The sequence below is a fragment of the Zonotrichia leucophrys genome, chromosome 1A (genome assembly GCF_028769735.1).
Source record: "Zonotrichia leucophrys gambelii isolate GWCS_2022_RI chromosome 1A, RI_Zleu_2.0, whole genome shotgun sequence".
Taxonomy (NCBI): domain Eukaryota; kingdom Metazoa; phylum Chordata; class Aves; order Passeriformes; family Passerellidae; genus Zonotrichia; species Zonotrichia leucophrys.
The window spans coordinates 7,353,164-7,371,778 of NC_088170.1; the positions used below are offsets into that span (position 1 = coordinate 7,353,164).

Below are 18,615 nucleotides of genomic sequence, written 5' to 3' on the forward strand. Positions count from 1 at the left end.
ACACGGTTTTGCCTTAATGGTTTTAAAAAAATAAAATATTTTTAAAAGTGAATTTAATGACATGTGATGATCTTTTATCTCCAGGAAAGGAACTCACTGCAATGGGACATTCAAAAGGCAGCCTATTTGAAGCATCTTCAGGTACTGATGCTTCCCTGTGTACTCTTAGATGCCTTTTGAAGCAGGAGTGGTTGTGTAGCGTACCCAGAGACGTGGCATATACATTTATTTATATATATTTCATAAGTTTGGTGTTCACCCATCATCCAGCTGTCATCTTCCATATTCTTATGGGTTGTATGGCTGGTTTGAGACATTCATGGAATTCAACAAGAGCACTTCTGTGTGAAATGCAGCACTGAGTAATTCAATGAGCACATCTTCAATTAAATCAGGGAAGTATGTCACAGGTAGCTGTTTTCCTTCCAGAAAGGAAAGCTGTTTTCCTTCCAGAATCTGGGGATATTTTAAGCTGGTAACAGAGTGCTGAAGTGAAAATTACAGCAGAGGAAAACTACTCTGGTTTCTTCATTATCTGTGCTCAGGAGCATGGAAGACCTGATGTTGAGCAGCAGAAAGTACTTGAAGACCCCAATGAAAACAACCTGTAAAGGCTGTGCATCCATGCAGAGCAGGAAAGGCTGGCCATGGTATCATTCAGGCTGTGAAATCACATATATACCAAAATAAAATGATACTGAGACCATAATGCCCACGTTCAGTGGGAATACAAGAATGTGGAATAACTAAATTCTAACAGCTGGGCACAGATAATAATCCATTGTCATTCCAGGAAATACCAAGTGGAATGTAGGGCAGTCTCCTTTCCCTAAAGCATAAACCAGAGATGCCAGAACACATCTGCTGTCCCTCTGTGGTACCTGCTGGCTTTTCTGCACCTACCAGGTCTTCACTGCCAGGTAACTGTGAAGGAGGGGCATCCCTCACTTGGTTTTCCCTGCTGCACAATAAAGAACTGAGCTGTACTGAGCCAAATTAAATATTATATAATTATGCTTTGCTGTTCTGCTCCCTTTTAACCCTGAGTCCTTTCACCCTTCAGTTCAACATAACAAGTTCTTAAAGGCATGGAAATTTCTGAGGGCTTTAAATGACTCCTCAGTCATATTGTAAAGGCAAATATAATGGTTATGAATAAATGAGATAACTGCTTGTGCCTTAAAAGGGCACAGAGGAAGCTGAGCAGGAGGGAAAACAGGTCAGAGAGATGAGATCCCAAGCTCACTGACATTGGAACTGCACTAGGCAGGCTTTCAAAACCTGCTTTTAGGAGTGCAAACTGTCATGAACAATGGGAAATCCAGGAAAAAACATATTTCGAGGTTTGCTGGCGTAAACATATCCTGTGATCTCACGTAACCATGTTGCTTTGGCAGCTTGATTATAAGACTTCAGTTCCAAGGTGGGAAAATGCTCTCTTTAGTTGTGGGTTTAGCACAGGACATGCTCTGGTGTTTATACAGAACAGACACAGACACACCACAGCTTTTAAACAGTGCTCCTAACGTGAAACTGAAATATAACACCACCCATCTTACATAAGTTTAGTATCACTTTCCCTGAAAGTGTAGTCTTTTGTAACTGCAAAAAGGAAGCTGAAATGTTGCCTCATAACGTGGATCTTTTTTTCTGCATTTAGAGACATACATATATTTTATTTATTAAAGCACTTAGGGCTTGAAAAGGCCACTAATAGGTCCAGTATTGCTCCTCCAGTCACTGCAAGAAATTTCTGTCCTGATCAGAGGGCACCAATGTAGTAAGTTCAGAAAAAAAGAAAGATTTTAGGATACTTCAATACAACTCCTTGAAATAATGTTGATTTCTTTTAACAAACACAGGTTCATTCTACTAAAATGATGGATTTTTGATGGATTATATGGATGGAAGTGTTGGAAAAAAGAGATGCTCACCAAAGTATTAACAGATTCTGAAGCAATGACCAGCAGTAACTAGAGTAAAAAAAGGTGATTTTGTGATTAGGGAGCATTCTAGATGTATCCTTAAGGCATGTGACTTGGTTTTTACATAAAAGCCACCTAAATCTTAAGACAATCAAAAGAGAGAACTGAAGAAGCTAATTTTTGAGCTAAACAAAATGCTGTTTCCATTTAACTTTTTACATTTTTACCTGAAACTGTGTTTCTGACATCCTTATTAGAGCTACAGTTTATTTTGTCTGGTTCAGGAAAGAATTGAGTACATTAATGGAACTTTTCTATTTCCAGATTAACTGCTTTGAAAGTGAAAAAGAAGTCACCTTTGTTGTAAAGAATAAACCAAATGTATTCAGGGTCCTCTCCAGCTGCTGTGCTGACATGGACTGGAAGGTTAAGTGAAAAGTGACTGCAAGTGCAAGGGACTTCTAAATACTTTTATTGATTGCAGAAACACCAACCTTCAAAGTCTCAAGTCTCAATGCTGTGATAGCACTAAGATTACCATATTGAGAAATGTAGGTATTATATTTAGGACATTTTCTCACAGCACTTTTATTTCAGACTTAAATTCCCTGCCTTATGTAATCTTACAGGGCAGCACTGCCAGATTAACAATTGGTGTACACTGACTTGCTTGGGTATATTCTGAATTAAGCCAGACCAATCTGTTTTGGAATTTCGTAACCCTGTAGGGAGTGTCAAGAGCAACACAAGGCACTAAAATAGCAAATGTGGAAACCTGGCCACGGTTCCTGTGTGTGTGCTGTTTGGTTTCTTGCTGCAAGCATTCCACATGGTGACAGGAGGCTCATCTGCCTCTCTTCTGGCTCCTCAGCAGCTCCCTGGCGCGGCGGGCGCTGCACGGGGATGTCTGAACGCAGGCCAAGGGCAAGGAAATGTGCTGCTCTCTCCGGCAGTAGTGAGCTGATGAAGGTCACTGCTTTAAAAGGAGCAACATGATAGTCTCCAAGCAGAGAGGAGAAACCCCAGCCAAAGAACTGTCGCTCTTGGGCCTTCAAGATTTATGCTTCGTATCCGTTTATTTGCAGGATTTCTGCTGGGGTTTCCTTTTATCCATGTCTTGTATTTCCAAAGGAAAGGCCTTCAGGTTTTCCTTCACACAGGGGAGGCAGAAACGTTTGGAGTAGAACAGACTACAGTTCTGTAAAGAAAATAACTACCATTACTACACAAAATGGAAATGCTTACATTCCAGTCTCATTAAACTGCATTTATATTTAGAATACTTCTAAAATGAATTATTCTTCTAGGCTGAAATATTCCAGCAATTCAACTTTTTCTTACTCAATAATTCTAACATGTGGTTAGAGCCAACAGGGTGGAAAATAAAACCCCCAAATCAACTGTCCCACTGCTCCTATTAAAGTGACCTTCACCAGCTCCCTGCTACAGGGAACAGCAACACCCCTCCTTCAGCTGCCTTCTCCTTCCAGCACCATGCATGGGTTTCCTGGCCTGCTCACTGAATTCCAAACAGGATTTCATGGCTAAGCTGCAGCTGGTGTTGCTGATGGAGAGTGAATAAAGGTGTAAGAGATTCCATGGGTTTTACTGAAACAGCAGAGTTTTCCTCTAAGTCTTGCTTGATGAAGATTTCTACCTCTTGGGAAGATCTTCCAAATCCCTGCAATGGTGTGTGAGACTTGGAGCTTCAGCCCACTCTTCCTCACCAATCTTCACAAAAATGGCCTAAAGACCCACACAAGTACCAAGTGCTGGAGGCTCTCACAACAGACCATCTTTTCCATAACTCCCAAAAAACCTGTTCTTATTTCCATTAACCCATGCACTTGTATTGTCCTAGGAGACTACAAAAAGGTATCACTATTATATCAATATCACAGAGGTGTCCAATAACCAGAGTAGTTAAATGAACTCCATTCATCTGAGACAATTCAAAATTCAAGTGAGATTTCATCCCTTACCCTCAATAAATGTACTCACTGGTTAAAACCTAGAACCACACCTGGTACTAAAGTTTGAGCTAATGGCTCTCCTCTGAACTCTTGGTGGCAAAGTATAAAAGCTGCTGTGCACAAATATTTTTTGTTATCCCTGTTCTGTTCACAGCTCATACATACCAAATATTTTTTTTTTCCCCAGGAGCTGTGACCAGATGTTAATAATTAAATAGAAAGAAGCAAAACTGACAGAACATTTTAATATATTTGCAATACAGAGTTTGGACAACTGGAAGAGAAACTAATTAATGTATTATTCCTTTGCTCTGCAGCGAGACTTGACATCCCTGGTTCTCTTGATGTGTTGATCACCAAATTCCAAATAGGATTTCATGGGTAAGCTGGAATTGGTGTTGCTGATGGATTATTCTTGGGGATTTAAGAATGAATAAAGACATCAGTTTAGATAGAACTGGACAAATGGATTCCCTGGGTCTTACCTAAATAGTAGAGTTTTCCCCTTGCCATTGTCATTTGCAGCTGGCCTTTCTCTGGGAGCTAGGCTTGGCTATCCCTGTGTTCCTCTCCTTGTTTTTGTTTCTTATGTCACTATCTGGGTTTTAGCAGCAGACTCAGATGATAATTATATCAAAATCACAATCAGGCTGCTTCCATGTGACTTGGAAGCTTGGGGAACAACTTGTCTCCATCTATTGTCCTTTTCTGCATTGCCTGCCCGGCCCCTTCACCCTCAGGAATGAGTGTGAGGCCTCAGTCTCTGAAAAGCCCTGAAAGTGGATTTCAGTTGCACAACCTCCAAGCCTATTGTTTTTTGTCTCTTGGTGTCCTTAATACATTAAGCTGCCAGTTTAAAGGGGGAGATTAGAGTTTCAGCTGGCCTGGCTATTGTTGCTTGCATTGCCAAATGGCACACAGCCCCCAGTGTCACAAAGGTGGCCACTGGGCCATGGCACAGGGGGGAGAGGCTGTTCCTGCAGGAGGGATCCCCACTGTCAAGATGCAGCTCCTCACAGGTAAAACAGGTGCTCAACTTGCATTCTTTTGGCTGAAACGAGTTGCTAGTGCAGATTTTGGCCAACAGGAACTGGGGAAATCATGACTATGAACCCCTGTAACCATAGTCCTGCTCTCTCAGTCCTGGGATCTTCAGCCTAACTCTTCTTTCAATGCCCTACAAATTAAACTTACCATGTAGAATTGAGCCTTTGTTTTAAACCCCTTATCCTGATACAGTTCTGTGTTTAATCAGATGATTCTTTAATGTGTTTTCTCCCTTCCATGACCAAGGCAGGAGGGGGCCATTTCAATTCCAAATTTAATAGTCCAATCCAGGCAAAACAGCTGGCAAAGCATGCTGCCATAGTTTATTTCTGTTTTGACATGAATCATGGCTGAAAGTAATATATATATAGGGATGGTATCTACCACAATACGTAAAGGAAAGGCTCTGCCTGTCCCTGTCCAGGACTGACCCCACATGACTGGAAGCTGAGTGGGAAGCAGCTGTAGTATTACATTTATCACTTAATGCCTACAATCCTGTCTGAGGTCAGTGCTCAATCACCTTCTGCTGAGGTGAGCAATAACAGATGAAACTTGCTCCCTTTCCTCCTTTCTTCTCCAAAAGCCACCTTTTTTCCATGTCTTTAGAAAGTGTTGCAAAAAAATACAAGTAATAATTTTAAATTACTAATATGGTCAGATTATATAATTTCCTCTCCCCTTTTCTGAAGGGGTAATAGGAAGAAGGGCACTCAACCTGCCCAAAGACTTTTAAAAGCATTTTTATTATCTTCCTTTTTGTGTGGTTTTGGCATGTTTTAAGACATGACAGATAATCATTGGAATTATTCCCAGTTGGATCAGAACTAATGGCACTTACCAAGGCACTCTGATAAAGGACTTGAGCAGGGTGATACAGGCTACAAAATGATTGAAGTAAATTGAGTAAAGCTTCAGAGGATATTTGGAGATATTTAAGTTTATGAACACTGTACATAACAGCTCTAAACCATGACTTTTACTGGCACAATAAAAGGAAATACACTTCAGCTAGCATGGGTTGTCTCATGAAAACCCTAAAATCTGATCTGTCTCTCAAGGTCAGAAAAGTCTTAATTTTGCCACATGTTAGGTTAATTCTATTCTGAATTACCACAATTTAAAAAGCAACCTGTCACTAAAACCTTTCCAATTGGTCCAGCTTCTTTGCAAAGCGGCCCAAGAAAGGATGATTTTCTTCAGCTTCAATTCCTATGTTTTAACATTTAACTTAGCTCAGGAATGAATTGATGTACTTGGGTCAAGCACAAGGAGGAACCACAGCCAATATAAAGATATTATTCTACCTTTGTCTCTCTCTATTGCCTTGGATAAGTTTTTACTTCTCTGGACTTTATTTTCCCTACATGAAGAGAAATAGTATGTGTTTACTTACTTTGTGGTGTGGGTGTTTAAAGCACTAATTATCATTTCTGCAGATCTCTTTCAATGTTACCTAAGCAGTATTGCTAAATTCATTTTGAAACCATAGTCATATGTGTGATTCACTATCTGGCCTGGCCAGTTCGGTAAGAAATTCATTCTCAATTATTTACAATCAATGTTTTACTTTGAGTGATACCATCAGGGGAATCTTGAAAACTCAGATAACAAGCAGTAAATGACTGACAGATTTCCACAACAGGCAAAATAAGCAGGACTTTCAAAAAGATTAGAAGCTTCCATTAGCTCACTGCAAGTATCTTCCATTCATTGCCAAAACCCAGGTTACTGAAACAAACACATCTTTTCAAAGAAAAAGCCCCACCTTCATTCAGAAAAGCACAATGTGTGCAAAGAGCCTGAGAGGCTGAAATGCTCTATTTCTGACAGCTCAAACTTGGAAATATCTGCTGAATCCTTCCTAAATTCAAGACACTTGATTTGGGAATGAGAAGAGTTAAATGTGCTCAAGTTTGTCCCAGACATGTCTGTGTTCCAATTCCTCTGCTGTTAAAAAGGAAGAATAAACCTGGCATGTCAGGGCAGGAATCAAGCCCCTAAGCCCAAATTCTCTGAGTAGCTGCTCTTGGCTCCTCATTGGGCTGTGTGGGAGGGAGTCAGCCCCTGCCACAGCAGGGACAGCAGGGAAGGTCCTGCTCATGTCAGCTTTGCCTCCACACAACTGCCCTGAGAACCTGGCTCTGGAAACTTGAGCCCAGCCACCACAGCCACAACCAGAAAGTGCTGGCACTTCACCTAGTCACAGCCTACTGGTAGCTCCAGAATAGAAAAAACCAAACCAAACCCTCTGAGCTGCAATCACTTTTGGTGACTTTGAGTCATTTAAATGTCAGAAGAGACTTCGGAGATAGGATGCTGAGAAATACTCCCAGTGCAGGCAGCTGGGTGGGCAAGCTCCCATGCCAGCTGCACTCTGTGCCATGGATGGCAGGAAACAACTGGAGCCCCCATGCCAGGAATGGGCACAGATCCCTGCCCTAACAAAGGGCTCAGGGCTCTGCATCACAGTCTGGGAGAGGACTGGTCACCCTGAGACTCTGCAGGAAGACCCCAGACCCAAAATTCCCCATGGCATCAGGTGCACAGACTGTAGGGGTATAAAAGCCCAGGGGTTCCTTTGTTTTGGGGCCCCTCCCAGAGGAAGCAGCCTGAGCTGTTCCTGCTGCTGCACAATTCAAGTATTAAACCTTTTTTTCCTGAAATTGGACCTGACAAACCTGGGTAAGAAGTTTCTTTAACAAGGAAATAAACCAAATCAGGAGAAAGGTGTTACTGCATGCTCCTCTCAGCCCATCCTTGGTGCTGGCTGCCACAAGTCAGAATAGCAACTAAACTGAGCCAAGTGAGCCAGGATCCTTCTGGCTGTGTCTGCCCAACTCCCAAAATCTGAGACTCACAGCAAACAAAGGGGCCAGTTCTGCACTGAGAACAAGGAATTAAGACAAGTAATTTTACACCACCTTTCTGGACTGCACTCAGATTTCATAGTTTAAGGTTTCCTTCCAGCTGCTACTTAAATTCATTCTTCCTCAGAGAGCAAGCATGGCATGGTACAACTCTCTTCCCTGCTCACTTTAAATATTAACTTTTGCAAATAGGATGAAGCCCTGTGCTGTGAATCTAAACCTAATAATCCATGGACATTTATATTCCCTTTATGGAAAAAAACCCCCGATCTACGACTGTGTGTGATCTACACCATTACATTTCCTGGTGCTAAGAAAGTAGAAAAGAGCACTCCTTGTGCTTGAGAGGCTGGACTGTGCTTATCTGTAAGTAGAACACTCACAGTTGCTGATCATTTTAATTTAATACTGAGAGGTTCACCTGGTGGAATCCACAAGAACATACAATTATGAACAATTAACATACATGCAGTGGTAGGACAAGGGGGAATGGTTTGCCTTAAAAATGGATTGTTTGGGATTTTGCCGCTTGATCTTTCTCTGACAGGTCACCAGGACTGGAACAAAAAGAAATTATTGAAGCAGCTTGTTTTGCTTGTTACTTTCTTTACCAACACACACTGCTCTGCTGCACAAACTGCAGTGAGACCTAATGATGAGGAACTTGTCCTTGCCAGGGGTTAAAGGATCCTTCATGTCATAGGCTTCTTCCAAAAGCCTGAAAAAGAATAATTTCAGGCTTTTTAAGTGTATACTTCACAGTAGGGGATGTTTAAGAGGGGGAAATTGTGGAGGCTGAAAAATTATCACCTTTGTACTTGATTTGCTCCTCTTGCTGTTGTGCACGAAGCAATGCAGCAGCTCTGCATCTCCTTTTCAAAATCTTCAACTCTGCAGCTGCCTTCAGTCCTACACTGTACTTCCTTTCTTTCTTCCAAAAGCAGAGCAACTGGTGAGCCTGTCAGTGTTATCTTACTAAGCTTTTCTCAATGCTCTGCCTTAACTATCTTCCATTTTTATAACAGCTATTCCTTAGCATGGCCAACTTCTGTACCTTCAGTACCTTGTCAAGCCACCATTTCAATTGCACAGCTTTTTATCAGAGGGTCTCTTCCAAAGCTGTGTGCATGTGAGTATGAAACACAAAGGTTTTTTCTCTTGGTTATGTTGCTGCTGTAAAGCTGAGGTCCCCAGCTCCTGAAGGCAGGAGCCACCAGCACAGAGCCTTACAGTCACCCCCAGTGTGCTTACTTTATGTCACAGACTGCACTGCTTGCTCCAGGGTGTTGGGGGAGTGCATTTAATAATAATTTAGCAACCTGCTTGGGAAAAACTAAAGCTTTATTTTTTCTGGGAGCTCCAGGCAAAATAATACAGAAGTCTGCACAGGGCACACAGCAAGGGCACCTGGCTTCCTCCTGGGCTTAAGTAAAAATTGGATTATGGGAATAATATGGATAAAAGGTATTCTGTCAACTTGCACTGCCTTCTCCTTGTCTCCACACACACAAAAGTGTGTGCAGGAGTGTGTCCAGCACTGTGTTCCTCTCTCCTTTTTCTGTCCACTCAAACAGAAAATGATTTGGCCAGAGCCTTCTACTGTTAGAAAAGATCAGGCATCTTATCATGGCAGATCACCCTGTCAACAAGCCCCTGGGATACAAAGGCAGGATTGTGTTTGCAAAGCTCCCCTTGCAGGATTCCCAGCCCTGCTCAGTGCAGAGCCATTTGACGAGGGCCCCTGTCCAGCACATTTCCTGCAGCACTGCATTTGGGATGTGAGCAAGCCAAGAAAGATGGGGTGTGAAGCTGTTTCTTAAAAGCATCTATAGAAGTGTGATGCTTCAGCATTATTCTTTTGCTTTTGGCACCTGAGCAATCCAAATAAAGCTGGGGTGTTAAAACTCTGATTTTGGATAACCTAAATTAAGATTCACATTCAGACCCTTCAGGAATGGACCTGATCAAAGGTGAGCCTTTGCTCTGCTGAGTGGGAGAGGGAAAACCAGTAGCACTGTGGGGTTTGGAATGATAAAAAGACAGCTGCCCAAGGGCAACAGCCACAGCAGGTGGTGATTAACAGCTGTTTCCATTCTTTAAGAAACTGAACAGTCTTATTGGGGTGAAATGCTGAGTACAGCCTGACTTCCAGCTCCACAGAGTTCCTGAACAAGTCATTGTTGACCATGATGGCCCCCACCAAGCTACTCTTGCATTTAAAGCAAAGGGCTTTATTTTATGGGGAGTTTAATGTCTGCAGGCAAAGCTGTAACTGCATAATTCCTGGTAAAACTATCCCTACTTAGCAGAGAGAGAAAAGGCTTTGGTCCCTGAAAATATAAATACATAGTGAGCAGCCACACACCCTGATGCTGCACGGTCTGACAAAGGATTGTCCAATCCACACAAAAAGCACTGCTGGTCAGAACTCCACACCAAGCCAGAGAGCTCTAAGAAGTGTTTTTGCCATATTTATTTCATTCATGCTGTGTGCATGTATTGCTCAGCTCAGGGAGGCTAAGTGAGGGAAGGGATATTCCCAGAAATACCAAGCTGGCAGTCAGCAGTGTTCTAGCAAGAAAACATTGGTAGAGTAGTCAGTGAGGCTAGGAAATAGGTTAAATACAGATTTCTGCATGGTATTGAAGCAGGGCACAAAAACTTATTGTTGTTTTTCCTACCAGCACTGACAATTTTTAACATTCCTTCCCCTTGGAAAAAAGGAGATCACTTGAAGCACCAAGCCTCATGTTTAGGGTCAGTAGAGCACATTATTGAGCTTATGTAGTGCACACTGCAAGGATTCTAATGCTCCTAGCAGAAATGAAGTCTGTGATCTCAGAGGGCACTTACATAATTGAGTGTGAGTTTGGTGACATCTGCCCATAATTTGTGTACAAGTTTGATAACTCACACAGCTCACATCTGAATTCTCCTGCTGTCTGAACTTCTTTGGAGCATCCATTTTTAAGCTACCTGCAAGAAACACACACACAAAAAAATCTTTTAGCCTCAAAATGCAATGCTGGGAACATATCTGCAAGAAGATTAAAGCGACCTGAGACATCTGGCTTTGCAAATTAAAACCCAAAGGAAAACTGACAATTGCAGACCTTGATTAGTAAATATTTTCTCCCAAATTAAGTTCCTTTCCCATGTTCCAGTTAAATTTGCAAATTCCTTAGACAGGTCTATAAACTGCAGACTGGGAGCCTAACTATAAAGTTCACCTATTAATTTGGAAGATCCATGAAATAACTCAGGTGACAAAGCACATGGCTGTGATCTCTGCTCAGCTGAGGTCTGCACTCCCTAAGTGCTTCCCAGGACACTGCTCCCTCTCTGCAGAATTCCAAGCCAGTTCTGCAATGCCCATCTCCTCCCTCAAACTGGAGCCATGGAAGGGTTTTGGACCTCACTCAGGAGGAGGTACCAGGAAGGTGTTTGCAAAGAAAAGACTGTGTCTTTTTCTTTGCTTCTGGTTCACCTTGGAATAGAGTTTTGGAAGCTTACCCCTGACTCCCTGTTCCCATCTGGCTTTCTATGGGAATGAGGCCAATGGAATCATTCTATACCTTGATAAAGTGTTGGCCCCTTCCAGCCACATGGGACAAAGGAGCAGTCACCTTTAAAAAAGTTTAGGTATTATAACTTTGATGAAAACAGGCAGAAGGGGAAGACTCTGGAGAACACCCATATATTTCTGGTATCCAACACCTTGGTCCATGGTTTCTGTCTTACTGAATCACACTAGTTACTAATGCAGTAACAAAAAAAAAAAACCAGCCAAACTTTTTCATTTTCTTCTTCCAATTTTTTTTTCCTTATTGCTTTTAATGAACTCAATTGGCTTGCAGAGGAATCCAACAGCTGCTAACAGTAGCACAAGGTGAGAGGCAGAACTGCAGCACCAGCAGAAAGGCAGGGCTGAGATGAGGGACCTGCACATCCCTCTTTTGGTGACAGTGGGCTGCTATTTCTGCTTGCCCAAGAGAGTGAAACTGAATCCCCAGAGACATCTGCTGACAAGGTGAACTAGGGGCAAGGTGAAGCAGAGCTGGGACTACTTGTCATCTAATGTTCCAGAAGAACAGGGAGATCCTCAGAGGCTACAGAGGCTTCATGACAGGCATCCAATTCAGAAAGTCCTAGCCTGTTAAACCCTGAAACCTAATTTTGGAAATAATCTCCCTTAGCTCATCACTCCTTTACCACCAGCCTTTCCACAGCCATTCCTGGCATTTCAGTAGCAGAGAGTTCTTCAGATATAACACAAATGGGGCTGGACACTGGATTTATAAATAAATTCACCTTGAGAGCACCTTAGGAAGCTATTTGTTCACAAATTATTTGACCCTTGGATATGATGTGCTTTCCCTACCTCACAGGGATGATTGAGAGCATTTAATTAACTCAAGTGCTTTCAGATTTGTCAGTTAGTTGTATGACATGTACATGCTACCCATTTCTCCCTGTATATTGTAATTCAGATTCTTTACACTATGAGCTAACTCAGCTAAGAAGTCTGCTTTTTGAACCCTGCCTTTCTGTAATCAGTCTTCCTTAAAAAGAAGAAATCATTACCCTCAAAGAAGTAGAGTATGGAAAGTCACTTGAATCAAATTGTGAAGACTATAATGCTGACTTTTTCTTTAAAATACTGCAAAACACCAACAACCACAACAACAAAAAAAGAAGTATTTATGGCAGTGAGGGTCATAGACTTTGGAATGAATGTGTCCTGATCCCAAGTTAAAATAACAGCCCTGGGTTCAGAGCTGAAGCACATTAGATATAGAAACACCTGCTCTCTCACAGACCAAGGCATGTAGAACAGAATCTGTTCAATGCCTACCACTGGGAAGGAATGATATCTATGTGCAAACACATTTTTGGCTATGCCAGTTGAAAAGCATATGATCCTGCCTGCAAGGCACAGATGAATTTATGATGCTTTCCATCTTACTCCCAGCTTACAAGTCACTGGTAGCAGCTGTACCAAGTTTTATTTCACTGGGAACATCATTTGTCCTGAGAGCATGTCTACACATCAGCATTTGGGAAAGTTAAGGTTCCTAACTAAAGGTGTGAGGTCAATGAATGCACGATTTCAGAGTTGAATGCTCCCATTCAGAAGTCAAGTTTGCTGTACAACAAAGTAAAGACATTTCCTTCTGAAGAAAGATATTTCATGTCAAGTTCATGCATGTGCTTCACACCTTTAGTCTAAACTGCCAAGCAGACAAGTCCTGAGATGCACTTTCTCACAAAGAGTGGCTTCCAAAAAGTTCATTTGCTTTAAATAACCATGGCTTTATGCCATAAACCCAGCTGAGCCAAAAGTTTATCACATTGGTCAGCTCATTGGTTTGGCACTACATGCCATCCTAGCAGGATGTGACAGTGTGCCAGGTGTTTGTGTGCCCTCCAGACATGTGAAGCAGAGTGAGAACTCATTTCTCTCTAGCAAACCAGCAGCAGGATAAAGGACCTTTTGAGGAAAATGTCCCTTCTTAGTAATGACAGACAAATTTGTCATTACTAAGCAGCCCAAACCATCACCAGGTGCTACCACTATGGGGTTTTTTCACCTTGGAATGTTCTGAAGCAGCACCATTTCCCAGTAACACATCACCAGTCTGTCTGTCTGACACATGCTGAGCGGGTCTTTGACAACAGCTTGTCTAGAACTGAATTCTGCCTGAGCACTTTCCACTCTGCCTGGAAGCCACAAGGTATTTTAACACATCTACACCTGACACACATGCCCAGCTCTTCTGGAAAGAACACAGATATCCACATGCTTGGGCAACCACTGAACCAACAAGCTCTGCAGAAGCTTGCTAGGTCTAGCCTAGAGTGCTGCAGGATGTGTATGAGGCTGGCTCACATATCCTGGCAAAAGGTGAAGCACACAGATTTCAGTGCCATAGTAAGGAAATAACTGCAGTAAAAGAAAGGCACAGGTTAGGTAGTGCTGAAAGAGTGATTCTCTGTGCTGTCTGCAACTGATACCTGATACAGACATGGGGAAATGGCTCTCAGTCCAGTTCTCTGGAGACTCCTAAAGATTTAAGGGCAATTCGGGTTGGAACACACTGCTCAGAGGCCTGGAAGGCATGCCAGAAATCATAAATCACCCTCAAATTGTCAGGGTCAGTGGCAGTAGCACAGATAAGTAATCTGATTTTCTTTGCTTCAAACCTCATTAGCACAAGTATTTACAATGCATAGGTTAAGCCCCTCTTAATACTCCACAGGAGACTCCTGTATTTCTGAGTCACTGATAAACAAGAGAAACCATAGAAGAAACAAAGTACCTATAAACAGATGCAGACTTTGATTTGAGAGGCTGTCAGATAAAACCAACACTGACACACCCTTAATTCTCTTCTACGAAACCCTTGTTTCTTTTACCTGCCAGGATTTTCCTGCAGAATTCACTGTTGATGACAATAATCTATTAAAATATCCACAACTCGATTTTCTACATGTAGGAGTGCTCTCTAGTAGAAGGGCAGTCCATACCCTGGCATGTGCCAGTGTTTGGTGTGACAAACACACTTCAGCACCAGCAGCTTGCCTTCTTCAGAAAATCTGCTGCCTAATTGATCAGGCAGTAGATAAAACAGCAGAACCTTCTGACTTGCTTGTTAATCCTCAGGTGAACAACTTTATTCCTCCTGTTCCTTCATGCTACAGCCCTGAAGGCATGTTCAGGTCACCTGTGGCTGCCTCCCTGTTCTTCCTTTGAGGTGACTTACCTTGGGTTCAGCATGAATTAGCCCAGGACTGCAATTTCACAAGGTGTGAACAATCAGAACTTTCATCCTTACTCCCTCTCCCAAAGATCACCTGATTGAATTAAACCTTGATTTGTTGCAGCACCCTTTTCCCCCAGGCTGGGGGTTGTGCTGGCTTCCTCTGCTTGGAAGGAACAGAGATCCCTGCAGGCTTCCTTCCAGCCATGGGTCACAAAGCAGCAGGATAAACAGTCTAGGTGGTCACAGATGTGAAAGCCAGGGTGTCTTCTGAACAGTTGTAGGGACAGAGGAGTAACACAGACAGGAAAATCAAACCCCTTCCTTAGGTATAAAGGCCTTCTGAACACACAGTGAATCTCAAAAAGTCATCTATAGCTAAGACCCAGGATTTCACAAAGCTGAGAAACCAACACTCAACAAAAACTAAGCCCAAGTGCTCCTGACTCAGAGATGCTTGCTCTGAATTAGGCAGCATTTAGTAAGAATCTTAAATTAAATTAGCAGCATTTAGTAAGAATCTTAATTTAGGTGGCTGCCCAAGGCATCATCTATCCATAATACAAGAGATCCAAACACTGAAGTGTTGCTGAAGTGATCATCAATTCTGGATCACAGAACAGTTATTCTTTGCCAAAATGTAAAAAACAGACCTGAGGTCAGATTTCATTAAATCTCCTTCTGGTTCAACCACTATAAAAAAAAATCAATCTACAGCAATAGTAACCCTCTGTTCTGAACTCATTTTGTCTCCCTTCCACACTGCAGCTCCCTATTAGAAATTTGTTACATTAACAGCCATAGTGGGGAAGAGCAAGTTGCTCTATTAATATAAGTGATGACCACTACTTTTTAAGTTGTCCTTAAAAAAAGTGAAGTGCAGGGCCACACAAGTACCACTGAAAGTATCAGCTTGGTTAAGCACAACCTAAACTTAGTGCAATACTTTCCAACAGAGCCTAAAAATAGGAACACCAAGATTTTGTGGCAATACAGGAGGAGAGGCTAACACAGTATTTCAGGAAATAAGTCACTGCCATTTGACATAATCCTGAAAGGAAGAAATAGAGCTCCAGTGATTGATCTCCCTACAGAAAGCAAAGTTGGGACTATAAGGAAAGACTCAGCCCATGACAATGCGGAGCTGGTGCCAAATTTCTCCTGTGACCAGGAAGATGTTCAGCATTAACATACCTGGGAAAGGGAATTTCTTCCAATAAAGTGGGACTGCAACTCTCAGTTTGTTAGGACTGAGCTCGAGTTGGGGACTGCAGAATGAAGCAAAAAAAGGCTTATCCAGAAGGAAAAGCAAACAAAACTACCAGAGGGGTGAAGGAAAGCCTGGCAATAAAGACAGGCATGTCCCTGCCTAAAACTTCTACATGTATATGGCTCAGCACACCTTCTGCAGCCATGCTCACTTCCTCTGGGACATGCTCCTCGAGGTTTGTTATCCCATCTGGTGTGAACAGTGAGCACAGAAAAGCAGCAGAGACATCCTCTGGCAGCACATCTGATGGAGCAAAGCACACCACCACCCAACCCTTAAAAAGTCCTTTTTTGTCACCAAAAATTGCAAATTTCCTTCACACCAAGGTCACTTCATTGGTTTCAGTTTACAGTGGAGATTATGAAGACTTTTAGTCAGGAGTTAGCAGCTTCCAAACCTCCTAACATACACCTGTGTTAAATTCCTGTCTTCTAGCCAAGCAGCAATATGGAACAAGGTGAATCCAGGCAGGCACAAGACTTCCTGAATTTTTAGCAATGTTTTCAGGTTACTGTTTGCCCCTGTCAGAAAGACTTGGCTTCCCAACTAGTACTTGGATTACTTTGCCAAAAAAACATGCAGGTACTGAGGCTGCACTTCTTTCAACACCTGATGCATCAAACAGGTATCAAGGCACATATGCAAGAACCACTTCCACAGTTCTCTGTAGGACTCAAAGAAATATGTGTTCTTAGGTAGCTGAAGACTATCACTGACTGTCAGGCCATTCCTTTTGTGCATGCTCTGCACCCTGCACAGTCTGTTCTCCAGAGGGTCTATATTCATGCTCTTTCCTTCCAGAAGTTCTCTTGGACAAATTTACTTCTCTGTTCATCACAGGTAAAACAGAAGAAAAATGGCTTTTTCTCATATGGCAAATGTAATCATGGCTGGAGATGTGTGGATCCTAGAATTCACTAAAACCAGAGTGGACTGCTCCTCCTGGGTCACATGTTAGGAAGGCAGACACAGAAAATTTTCACAGTTCTGACTTTTTACCCAAGGACCTCAAAATCCACTAAGAATTGGCAGCATCCTCAACATGTCACAGATATTTAATAAATTTTTCTTTGGCTTTAGATCTCCATCTGTCCAGTACACACAGACAGGTCTGACCAGGATTTCACTGAGGTCCAAAAAGAAAGTGTGGGCTCAGAGTAGAGCTAATTAATCAGGAAAGCTGATGGAGTCTTGACAGAAATTGTATGTTGCCCATGTTTTTCAAAGTTTTTCAAAGGTCTAGGTAGAGAAGGCTTAAAAACACACTGATGTTTCATGCCACATTTAAATGTGTGCTTCTCTTCTGCACATATACATGACTCCAAGCATGGTTAATGAGTAATTACTTCACTCATGTTGGGAAAATTGTGACAAAATGAACAAACAGCTGGGGGATAAGATGTAGTGCAAAGTTATTATGGCCTGCAGTTAAAAGCAGACTTCAAAGGAGGCAGCATGGTTCAGGTGTTAGATGGGCAGCAAAAAAGAAAACAGAAAGAGCAGGTGAGGACGTCTTCACCAGGCTCTGACAAAAGGAGCAAAAACCACTTGCCACTCCTTGCTTTTTCCAGGCCTGGACTGAAGAATAGACAAGCCCAAACCATTGCAACCACTTAGATAATCCATTCCTTTCTTAATCCAAATCTCAGGTTTTGCCTATCTATTGGGAATCTGGGGGCTTTTTACACCTTTTTTGGTGTAGTGATTTTTGTAGTAGTAAAACCACTGATTTAGTCAACAGATCAGTGCAAAGGTGATGCACAGGCTAGAGAGCTTGGTATCTCAACCAGCCTGGGAAGCACATCTCCGTTACAAGTGCCTTTATCAGCAGAATCCAAGTATTTTCCTACAACTCTCCTCAAACAAAAACCATCTTTGGTCTGAATAACCTCAGACTGCTGCATCTGGGCAGAATAAAACTTTCAGGGGAGCCTTCATGTGGCCCTTGACAAAACCTTGTCATATTCGTAGAGATAACAGACTGTGTTTGAGGCAGGACACAAAGTGAAACAAGGCATCACTAATGCTTTTATTGTAACACGAGAAGTTAAGGCACTTGGAAAATATTTGTGGTATGGCACCCAGAAGCATGAAGGTCTTAAATTTCGTTTACATAAAGCGCGCCATTTCAGTTGTAAGAATATAGTTCTATATCCTTACTACCTGCTAATGCACAGATCCACTTCTTAGGCTCAAAGGTGCCTGGAGCTGGAAGAAGCGACTTCCAGCTCGGGAACTGTGAGTGTCTCCCCGTCAGCAGTCCCTCACTCCCGGTTCCCCCGCCCGGATCCCGTTCTCTGCCCGGCCCCCCCTTTGCCCCACAATTCCCGGTTCCCAGTTCCCTCAGGCTGTCCCTAGGTCCCCGTTTCCACCCCTACGCCCCGTCTCCCATCCCTCGGTCCCTCCTCAGCTCCCTTTGCTCCCCATTCCCGGTTCCTCAAGCCTCCATTTCCCGCTCCATCCCGAGCTCCTGTTTGCCTCCCGATCTTGTTTCCCGCTGGCTCCAGTTCCCTCCAGCGCTCACTTTCCACCCAGTTACCGGGGCTACCCCTTTTCCCCGTTCCCGCTCCCGTGCCCGGTTCCCGGTTCCCTTTCCCCGTTCCCTCACAGGCGGCGCCGGGCGGCCGGCAGGGGGCGCTGTGCGCCCGCGAACGCCGCCCGCCTTCCCTCATGCCCTGCTCCGGCTTTGGGGACATCCCGGCGTTCCCAGCGTGTCCCCAGCCCTCAGGACGGACACCCCGGCGTTCCCAGCGTGTCCCCAGCCCTCAG

At 43.0% G+C, this 18,615-nt stretch overlaps 1 protein-coding gene across 1 annotated transcript; it reads right to left on the reverse strand.

Annotated features, from left to right (window-relative positions):
* Window positions 1-2,976: 2,976 nt before the first annotated feature.
* On the reverse strand, window positions 2,977-18,542 carry CDPF1 (cysteine rich DPF motif domain containing 1). The gene is given in 5 exon segments (XM_064729913.1): window positions 2,977-3,123; window positions 3,335-3,339; window positions 8,427-8,533; window positions 10,669-10,787; window positions 18,225-18,542. Coding segments are annotated over 5 exon segments (696 nt in total).
* Window positions 18,543-18,615: the final 73 nt, after the last annotated feature.